The 10,764-nt window shown below is 42.1% G+C and overlaps 2 protein-coding genes across 10 annotated transcripts in view; both read right to left on the bottom strand.

Annotated features, from left to right (window-relative positions):
- Nucleotides 1-1,550: 1,550 nt before the first annotated feature.
- Nucleotides 1,551-10,764, bottom strand: part of LOC143518461 (uncharacterized) — an 88,342-nt gene continuing 79,128 nt past the window's right edge. For 2 of the 9 annotated variants that reach the window (XM_077010929.1, XM_077010936.1), the window contains 9 exons: nucleotides 9,973-10,440; nucleotides 9,636-9,815; nucleotides 8,463-8,930; nucleotides 8,129-8,305; nucleotides 5,686-5,720; nucleotides 5,471-5,554; nucleotides 5,035-5,076; nucleotides 3,518-3,559; nucleotides 1,551-2,144 (listed from right to left, as the gene is read on the bottom strand). In XM_077010929.1, the coding sequence (XP_076867044.1) occupies nucleotides 3,557-3,559; nucleotides 5,035-5,076; nucleotides 5,471-5,554; nucleotides 5,686-5,720; nucleotides 8,129-8,305; nucleotides 8,463-8,930; nucleotides 9,636-9,815; nucleotides 9,973-10,440 (1,457 nt within the window). In that variant the 3' untranslated portion in view covers nucleotides 1,551-2,144; nucleotides 3,518-3,556. Of the gene's footprint in view, nucleotides 2,657-3,517; nucleotides 3,560-5,034; nucleotides 5,077-5,470; nucleotides 5,555-5,685; nucleotides 5,721-8,128; nucleotides 8,306-8,462; nucleotides 8,931-9,635; nucleotides 9,816-9,972; nucleotides 10,441-10,764 lie in introns of all 9 variants that reach the window. The other 7 variants (XM_077010930.1, XM_077010931.1, XM_077010933.1 and 4 more) reach the window with 7 other exon arrangements.
- On the bottom strand, nucleotides 5,731-8,068 carry LOC143518467 (uncharacterized). Its single transcript, XM_077010950.1, has one exon. The coding sequence runs from the start codon at nucleotides 7,500-7,502 to the stop codon at nucleotides 6,138-6,140; it is 1,365 nt and encodes a 454-aa protein (XP_076867065.1). The 5' UTR covers nucleotides 7,503-8,068; the 3' UTR covers nucleotides 5,731-6,137.

Below are 10,764 nucleotides of genomic sequence, written 5' to 3'. Positions count from 1 at the left end.
TTTAAACGATTCCTCGCCATCACAGCCAGTATTGTTATACTGTGCATAAATACTGCATTGTACCAGTACGTTTCATAACATCAATAAAAACTTCAATACTTACCAGATTTTTTATCATTAAAGTGCAGTAGATAGGAAATTTTTCCTTTTTTTATGTACTTTCATATTTTTTTCTTTCAAAATAGAAATGTGACGAATACCCCCCCCCTTTTTTACAGAATTTGTATTCTTTTGTTTCCTTTATATTTTAATTTCCCAATAATATAAATATTGTCACTCATTCCTATTTCCACGTTTGAATATTCTCAGTCTGTGTGTAGGTACATTTGTCAGCTTTGACTTAAATTTGTATTAAAGCCTTTCAAGAAATGGAGTTGTTCTTATAGTAATGGCAATTTAATTAAGGGGGCGTATTGAAATGAAATACAATTAGATAATCTTTTTTCTTCATTTACATAATCAACATGTATTTTTTTAATCATTGGGTTTTAAGTTTAAGTTCTAAAACATGAATTTTTTATTTATTTACCTAATACAGTACATCACTTTAGGCCAGTATCAATAGTTTGGCTGTCATCATTCATGCACAAATCAAGCCTTGAATATATTTCTGGCTTCAAAAACATGACTATCAACATACACCCTCATTATTTTTTACTGCCCCCCCAAGTAAAGCAGTCCAGAACCGGGGCTGGTGTGAAGACAGTCAAATGCGTATGTCTCACGCTCATTGCGTGAGAGTTGGCAACCCTGCTGTTCCCTCAACCTTGTCTCCTGCCTAGCCCTCAGGTACCGTACCGACTCTGCCTTCTCGTTACGACCCCGGACCGGATTGACCACTCCCAGCAAATGGCACTAGATAAACTCCGTTTATGCATTAACATCTCGCATTCTCTGGTTGTATCTATCTGCCAAATAAAGAGCACTGCGCTTTTGCACAAGGATCCCTCTCTGTCTCTTCCATTCGTTATAATCACTAGTTGGTGCATGCGGTTGGTTGCTCTTGGTTTAATGTTAGTGTACTGTGTGTAGCTTGGTTTGTTTTATTTATTTTATTAATAAACCTCCTGTACCTCTGAAACAGTGTTACCAGAAAGAACACCTCAGTAACACAGGCATCTGAGAGAGAATCCCTGTACTACAGGTACTTCTGTTTCTCACTGTAACACTGATCGGTGCATAGAATAAGTCTAATGTAGCAGACCTCTTGTCACTTACATTTTTTCTTAAACTTAAAAAAAGAAAGAAATGTTACACTTTCTCAAATAAGCAGCAAAACAGCAGTACTGGTACATTTGTAAATGGAAAGGAGTTATTTGGTGTGACTGCACTTACTATAATAATGAATCTCGCCCAAGAAGTCAATGCTGATGTACTATCAGAGTTTGTGCATGTAAAGGATGCAAGGAAGGAATGAAAGGCGGGTTTTACACAGATTTTGTGTGGGATATTTTTGTAGGACCTGGCAACCCTGAGGCTGGAGGTTGTTGAACTACATGCGAGTAAAGTGAAGCCGCGGAAAACCCGGTCTCATCCTTCTTTTTGTTTTATTAAAGAACCCAACACGACAAATGGAGGAAAAACGCTGAAAAGCCATTCAGAACAGCCACAGTTACAGCTTTCATTTTGGAATAGAAGCTTAATGTTAGTACAAAACAGCTACTTAGTGTTATTAGTCAGCTAAAAATAGCCTAGCATGCATTTAGCACTACATGGCTAAATACCAGTAGCCTACAAAATAACTGATAATGATATTTACAGTATTTTGCACTCAACTTGTTCTTGTCCAACACTGATATTCAATGTGAATAATTTAGCCATCGAACCTGTGAAATCTAACAAACTCTGAAAACAAATAAACATTGCTTATGTACTGCATAGAGTTTGATTCTGTAAAGGAAAAATATGACATTTATTTGTGATTGATTCAGAACTTAGACTATGAATAACAGCTTCAACAACTTAACCATTTTAGACCTTATGATATACTAGTGAATCATTTAAGTTATACACTTAGAAATTCCAGTTCTGTCTAAACTAAGTGGAGTTACCCCTCTGCTCAAATCCATAAGTAAATAATTGTGAAGTCATGTGACCAAATGCTCATGTGAGTTCAGGTTACATGCTGGTCTCTTCTTGGTCATCTAAGAACACACACAATAACGCACATATTACTATAACACATAACTACTATAACATTACTGTAACACATCATTACTGTAATGCATTTTTACTGTAAACAGCAGAACCAATTAACTGTGGGCCCCAGATCTGCAGACTGTACATTTTCATTACTCATTCATGCCCACACTGCACGGAGAAACAGACCAAAAATCTGTTCATGTGAACATTTATGCAAATTAGTCCAGGTTTCGTGGTGTGTCTATGTATTTCTGTGCTGTATGTGCTTGATTAATAATAGAAGTATATGACCAACAGAGATGTATTATATCTCCATTCCAAGGAATTCCAATAATACAATATTTAATCACAGAAGGATCCAGATTCTGCTAGCAAGAGTGGACATTTTACAGTGACACGTTTAAGATGTGTCTCCATAGATCACCAATGTCATCGTGGTGGAGGGGTTTTTGTGCCTACATGATCCTATTATTTTCAAAACGCCCGATCTTAACGTCTTCTCTCATGTTTCGTCCTGGAATTACAAGAGGCTCGTATTTGTTAACGTAATACAAGAGAATTGTTCAGTCAGATAGCTATTTGTTGTGAAACGAAGTAGATACAATTTCAAGCATGTTCATTTAGCCTAAATTCCAGCACTTTTTTCCTGAAACACAAAGCAACATTAAAATTGGTCAGGTGAATGTTCCCTCCCCAGTTTTTGAGGGCTGTTTCTTTATACTATCACATATCGTTTCGGACAACACTGCAAAGAATGCGCCGCGCCAAGTAGCCTCCGCCGTTTGCTCAGGTGTGCGGAGTCGCGCGCTACGGTCACTCGCGAAAGTATAATCACCCAGGCAGGAGGGAGGTAACTTTTCTACGTAATGTCCGAAAATCAGAAGGCGGGAAGTCAATCAAATGACACCGCCGTCATCCATCCAGCGCTGACGATCCAGTGAGAGGATCATATTTCGGACACAAAACAGATAGCACGCCTGTGTGGTTTATTATGATTTGACGGATTTTTTCCCCAAAAAATTCAAATGACGGAAATCCGTCGTAGTGACGGAGAACTTTAACCCATGAGCTAGAAGAGGTGGCTTGGGAGAGGGAATCCTGGACCTCATTGCTTAGGCTACTGCCCCCATGACCCAGACCCGGACCAGGATAAGCGGATGAAAATGGATGGATCCATCCATCCATTTAAGATGCACAAGAGAAAATAAGCATTTAAGAACTTGTTCATTAACTTATATGATAACACAATCAAGTGTTTAACAGTTTAAATTCCTTTCAACTAAAAACAAAGAAACACTGTCATAATCAGCAAAGGAGTAAAGACATTTATAAAGCTGAATGAGTTGATTTGTGTGTTTTGTGTGTTTGGTATTACCTTACTTGAGAGCTCATTTGATAGAGTACAATCATGTCTTCACTGGAACAGAAAAAACATGACCGCATTATCAGAAGGGAATGGGAATAAAATAAAATAATTATCACTGTCAGTGAGGGCCTAAAAACTTTATTGAGGGCAATAAATGTACATTTAAATGGACAGACTGTTACTTTTCTGTTGCATGTGACTTTGCATGGTCCTAATGGAACATGGTTGCACTAATATAACATTACTACTACACCAATATAATTCCTGTCACTGAAGGAGTAAATGCCTTATTTGAGGACCCATTTGATAGAGCAGTGGTTCCCAAACTTTTTCTGCCGTGCCCCCCTTTAGTAGATAAGAATATTTTTGCGCCCCCCCTACACACACACCCCCATATTGACACATGTGCACATGTTTTAAGCCTGGTTTATACTTCATGCGTCGCGAGGGTCCGCGTGGCGAAAATGACCTAATCGCGGTGGCTCCGCACATGTGCGAGGCCTCGTGCGCTGTCGATTCGCGAGGTCATGCACCTCTCGAATGTTGTAACTTCGCGCACGCCGCGCTTCAGCGCAATGAACAAAGTCACGTTTTTCAGGGTTCATACACCTTTATAAAGTGGAATTAAAGCACCTGTACGTCACTTTCAAGGTCCATTTCAATATTTCCCAGCACGTTAAACTTAATTAAGTTAACTATTTATACATATACTCGAAATGATTCTAAATAATTTGCTTTTTAATCACATAATGGTTATTTATTTTGAAAATGCCCAATGTTAAATTCTTCATGTTCTCTCATGTTTCGTCCTGGAATTACAAGAGGCTCGCATTTGTTAACGTAATACAAGAGAACTGTTCAGTCAGACAAATATTTTGTGAAACGAAGTAGTTACAATTTCAAGCATTTTCAAGTACTTTAGCCTAAATTCCAACACTTTTCAAACCTGAAACACAAAGCAACATTAAAATTCTTCAAGTAAATGTTCCTCCCTGTTTTTGAGGGGTGTTTCTTTATACTACCACATATCGTTTCGGACAAAACTACAAAGAATGTGACGCGGCTAGTATAAACGCCTCCACCATTCACACAGATTCATAGATGTATATTTCTATCAACGATTTTGCAGAGGTTTTTTATTCTCCACTGCCACCTATCGCCACCTATCGTTTCGGAGAACACTGCAGTGAAGCTCGCGCAAGTATAAACGCCTCCACCGTTTGTGCAGGGTCGCGCGAGGTGGGCGGAGTCACGCACTATGGTCACTCGCAAAAGTATAAACCAGGCTTTACTTCCAAGCTCCGCACCCCCCACTTTGGGAACCACTGTGATAGAGCATTTCTTTGCTCGAACAGAAAAATCACTGATTTATCAGTCAGTTCAGGCATTGTGCCTTTGCACTACAACTACGTGAAAATTCAGTGTTAATCTGACTGGCAGATTAATCATGATGTAAATAAACTACTAAACGAAAACTTGATTCTATTACATGCCACTGGAGTCACAGTCACTGGAGGCAGTATTACCTCATTTGAGGACTCATTTGTTAGAGCAGGATCATTTCTTTGCTGGAAGAGAGAAACCTTGATTCTATTATTCTATTACATTCCATTACACTGCTACAAAAAATAATGTTGCCTGGAAACCAAGATGACATCTGTGTTATTTAAGGCTTGACTCTGACATTTTGTGCAAATGTATCCATGGTACCAGTATAGAAGAGGTGTCACGAGACAGTCCCGGACCACTCCCTTTGGGCGTGTGTTTCTGTTGTCCACGTCTAGTTGTGTCCATGTATGTATTTCCGTGGGTGTGGGTTTATGTGTGTGTGTTCATCCTGTAGTTTGTCTATTTAATGTGCGTTTACGCAGTGTCCTGTGCTCGTCTTTGTCCGAGTGCTTATGTGTGTGTATGTGACTACTAATAGTCGCTTCAATAAATGTCTGTGAGACACGCACTCGCCTCGTCCTGCTGCCTCAACCTCACCGTTACAGAAGGTCTAATGAGGCCAAAATTTGCCAAAATTTTGCCAAAAAAATGAAGCCACTGTAAACACAGAAGAAGCAACATTGTGAGGCTCTCTCAAATAATCAGCCAAAGAGTAAAAACACATTTGTAAAGCTGAATGAGTTAATTGGTGTGGTTAATGAATTCAAGGCCTTAATGGGGAAACTTACTGGAAGGACCTTTGACGAACTATCCGAGTCACTGCCTGAAAAAGATGCAGATGGGATTATTTTGAAGACTTTATTTGCTTGTGCCATAATAATTAGACTTGATTTCATAGTCTCTGTGTCAGTGAGAGTCTGAACATAGAGTGTGTATAAGGGCAATAAACAATTACAGATGCCCCTAAGATAGTCCAGCATGTAACCCTACAGATGCCCCATGTATAACCCTAACCACGAAGATCCACTGACGCAGACAATGCACGTGGACAACGTAAACACACGCCCAAAAGGGAGGGGCCGGGTCCTCAACGTGACAGAGGCCCCCTTCAAGGTCACTACCCGTCCCGGGGTGCCAACAGGACCGAGTGCACCGAACCCACGACGATGGGCGGATCCGACACGCTCAGTCCTGCGTCTGGGAGGTGACTGCCCTTGGCGAAGCGTCCGTCATGAATCGCCTAGCACACCCCCCCTGGGAAGACGGGGGAAAAGACGTTAGACACATTAAACGGTACATTTACAAACATACACACAGGAACACTTACACACAGAGGAACAAGCGGGGAAAAGGGATTTGGTACACATACGGGAAGACAGACGAAAACTGGGACGGACACACATGACAGTGGCGCCAGGCTGCGCGCCAGGAGGAGGGCGATTAGGGGAGAGAGACCGGGAGCCACTGGTGCTGCAGGCGCTGTGGTGGGCGGTGCTCCTCCTGCCCTTGCTGCAAACCCTCCACCGGACGCAGCGCAGCTGGCGGACGCGCCAGGACCAGCGCGGTTGGCCGACGCACCAGGTGCAGCGCGGTTGGTCCCACCCCTCGGTGGGCCGTACGGGAATCCCTCTTCACCTGGGGATCTCCCTCCGGACCTGGCAGTGGGAGGGGCTTCCTCTGCTTCCATCTCCTCCTCACTGCCACGGCTCCAGCTCATGGGATGCCCCGAGCTGCCACCCCGGGAACAGTCCATGTCGCTGGCTGGGGAGCGCTCGGGGGATGAGCCCGCCTCTTGACTCCACCTCCTTTTCACCGTCCTGGCGGACAGTTCAGAGGGGGGAGGGCTCTCCTCCTCCTCGGTATAGGAGCCCTCGGACGGAGGGTAATCCACGTTCTCCTCTTCTTCCCCACCGTCGTCATCGGGGTATGCGGAGCACTCCGACGGGGGGTACTCCTCCTCGTCGCACTCCTGCTCCTCGCCTTCCTCCATGATGGTAGAGGGGCCTACGGGCGGAGGGAGGTAGTCCTCTTCCTTGGACTCTTCCTCCTCCTCCTCTTCCCCGTAGTCGACCGTGGAGGCGTCGTATAACGACGGAGGGTAGGCTTCCTCCTCGTCCTCTTGCTCCTCCTCCTCGCCTGAGGAATCCCCCTCCCCAAACTCGCTCTCGGGGGTCCTCTCCGCCCCGCAGAGCGCGAAGGAGCTTACCCACAGGGGTGAGGGCTCCCTGGATGTAGAGGGGTTGTACTCCCTCCAAAGCCGCACCGCCTCCTGGCGGACCCTTTCCGCTGCCTCGGGGTCGTGGTGCTCCCGAGCCTGGTGCAGCAGGGACGCACATATCGGGTCTTGCATGAGCTGCGCCAAAGTCGGCGTTGCTTTGCGGCGCGGGGGGGAGGAAGAAGAGCGGTGGTGCCGCTTGCAGGACTTTTTTCCCTTCTTGGGCTTGCTCTTGTAGCCTGGCATGTTTCGGTGTCTCTTGACGGCTCGTCGTTCTGTGACGTTCAGGCGCAGCCAAGGACGATACACGGAATCCTCACTTTCGTAGCAAACGTTACTTTTAATAACAACAGATATTGCGCAATGGCGCACGAGAACACTGAAGCACATACACACAATGTGCAGACTTTAGACAACAACGAGCACAGGACACTGCGCGAGCACACATTAAATAGACAAACCACATTAACCCCACATGATTACGAGACAAGTCACAGGTGAGACATATTATCACACGACATAATCCTAACCACGGAGATCCACTGACGCAGACAATGCACGTGGACAACGTAAACACACGCCCAAAAGGGAGGGGCCGGGGTCCTCAATGTGACACCATAACTTCTAAAGAAATGAACACTATAAATTTCTGTAAAAATTGTTTGATTCTAAAATAAATTGATCTTCTAAAATGATTCTAAAAAACTATTAATCAAGTGGGAATATTCTTCTAAAGAAATGATCACTATACATTTGTGAAGAATTTGTTAGATTCTAAAATGAATTCATGTTCTAAAAACGATTCTAAAAAACTTTTAATGAGTAAATTATACAGGATGTGAATACGGCATCAAGTATTCATAACCCTAACCCTAACTCAAATATAGAGGAAATACTCTCCTATGTTAACACATTAGTCCAAATGTTTAAAAAAAAAAAAGATTTCAGCACCCAGCTTTCTGGTACATCACACTAGTCTTCCTCCACTGGCTTAATCTGTGCACGTTTACTCTTACCTGCCATCTCTTCAGCTTCCACTCTTTTATCCTCTTGTTTTTCTTTCTTTTCTTCATTCTTTTCTTTGTCTTTGTCCTCTGGTTCTTCTTCTCTCACTTGTAGATCTGTGTCATCATCAGGTCTTGATTTTGTACCATGTGTGTTTTTTCCAGAACAATCAGGAACTGGAGTTTTCTCTGAAGGAAGGAAATACGTTAACAGACTGTTGCTCTTAGACAGCTTAGTTTTATAGAATGTAAATTTAGCTTTAACATTATAAATATAAACTTCACACAATCATGAGGAAAAACTGAAGGTACATGATACAATATTATTTGCAGGTCATGTCTTTACCGGTCATGGCTTTGGGTTCTCCTGCCATTGGCTGAATCTCTTTTTTGTCTTGTACTTTCTCCTCTTCTTTTTTCGCATTTTCTAGATTCTTTTGTTTTTTGTGTTCTTCATTCTGTTCCCCTTTGTTCAGTTGTTGGTCCTGTTCCTTCTGATTGCTCTGCTGGACTTGTTCTTCTGATCGACATTGTGGTCCTGTGTTTATGACGTCACTGCTTCCTTCACTCTCATTTGAGATATCATTAGAAAAGTCCATCTGGTGACTTTCCTCTAGCTTTTGAGTATAAGGTGTGTAACAGTTACCAGTCATGTTTTTAGCTTCCACTCCTTTACTGACCTCTTTCTCTGCTCTTTTTTCATTCTTTTGATTCATGTCATTGTCCTCCTCCTGTGTTATTATTGGTTCTATCATGTCAATGTCAACATCACCACTTGACTTTGACCCATCAGTTTCTCCTGGAAAATCCTGAACTGGAGTTTTCCGTAATTGAAAAAAACATGTTAACTTACCGCTGCTTTTAGAAAAGTGTGCTTTACAGAATGTGAATTTAGCATTAACATTAAAAACAACACACAAACATGAGCAAAACAGGCACATAAATGATGCAGCTTAAATACATTCAGGACTCCTGAAAGAACTTTGAGAACTTTGTTTTTGTTGTCAAAAACAAAACTGCACCTGAATAAAAGAAGAAATTAATCAAGTGGGAATATTCTTCTAAAGAAATGACCACTATACATTTGTGAAGAATTTATTAGATTCTAAAATAAATTAATGTTCTAAAAACAATTCTAAAAAACTCATCTTTTGATGAATAAATTATACAGGATGTGAATACGACATCAAGATTACAATAAAAGTTTACTCTCCTATGTTAACACGTTAGTCCAGTGGTTCCCAAACTTTTTCTGCCATGCCCCCCTTTAGTAGATGAGAATATTTTTGCGCCCCCCTCCTACACACGCTCCAACCATATTGACACATGTGCACAAGTTTTACTTACAAGCTCTGCGCCCCCCCTGCAATAGCTCCGCGCCCCACCTAGGGGGCGCGCCCCCCACTTTGGGAACCACTGCGTTAGTCCATATGTTTTTAAAAATGATTTCAGGACCCAGCTTTCTGGGACATCACACTATTGGATTAATCATGTCCATCTGTGTACGTTTTACTCTCACCTGCCATCTCTTCAGTTTCCACTCTTTTATCCTCTTCTTTTTCTTTCTTTTCTTCAAACTTTTGTTCTTTGTCTTTGTCTTCCTGTTCCTGTTCTCTCTCTCGTAGCTCTTTGTCATTATCAGGTATTGATTTTGTTCCATGTTTGTCTTTTCCAGGATGATCTGGAACTGGAGTTTTCCCTGAAGGAAGGAAATACGTTATCAGACTGTTGCTTTTAGACAACTGAGTTTTACAAAATGTGAATTTAACTTTAACATTCTAAATATAAACTTCACACAATCATGAGGAAAAACTGAAGGTACATGATACAATATTATTTGCAGGTCATGTCTTTACCGGTCATGGCATTGGGTTCTCCTGCCATTGGCTGAATCTCTTTTTTGTCTTGTAATTTCTCCTCTTCTTTTTTCGCATTTTCTAGATTCTTTTGTATTTTGTGTTCTTCATTCTGTTCCCCTTTGTTCAGTTGTTGGTCCTGTTCCTTCTGATTGCTCTGCTGGACTTGTTCTTCTGATCGACATTGTGGTCCTGTGTTTATGACGTCACTGCTTCCTTCACTCTCATTTGAGATATCATTAGAAAAGTCCATCTGGTTACTTTCCTCTAGCTTTTGAGTATAAGGTGTGTAACAGTTACCAGGCGTGTTTTTAGCTTCCACTCCTTTACTGGCCTCTTTCTCTGCTCTTTTATCATTCTTTTGATTCATGTCATTGTCCTCCTCCTGTGTTATTATTGGTTCTATCATGTCAATGTCAACATCAGCACTTGACTTTAACCCATCAGTTTCTTCTGGAAAATCCTGAACTGGAGTTCAATAAAACTGTCAAAACTGTCTGAAGCCCTAGCTAAAATAACCCTATCTTATATTATATATATATGATACAGTATCATTTCGAGGTGATCATATTCAGGTACGTTCAGGGCTTAATTTGAGCCGGATCCTGCCGGAACAGGATCCGGGAACTGTTTAATTTTGAAGCGTGCGTTCCGGTAACTGTCTGCCTCGATCCGGTAACATTTAATGTTGTCCGCTGGGTTGCCAACTCTCACGCATTGCGTGAGTTACTAGTTCGCTAGCTCTGGCGCCAACCACCGGCGATATAACACTCAATCTGTGTCCATTTTACG

Source organism: Brachyhypopomus gauderio, chromosome 7 (genome assembly GCF_052324685.1).
Source record: "Brachyhypopomus gauderio isolate BG-103 chromosome 7, BGAUD_0.2, whole genome shotgun sequence".
In the NCBI taxonomy this organism is placed as follows: Eukaryota; Metazoa; Chordata; class Actinopteri; order Gymnotiformes; family Hypopomidae; genus Brachyhypopomus; species Brachyhypopomus gauderio.
The sequence above is the reverse complement of the archived record's forward strand: the minus strand, read 5'-3'. Positions and strand labels throughout refer to the sequence as shown.

Excerpts from the sequence above, each read along its gene's own strand:
- LOC143518467 (XM_077010950.1), bottom strand. The coding sequence starts at position 7,502 with ATGTGCTTCAGTGTTCTCGTGCGCCATTGCGCAATATCTGTTGTTATT.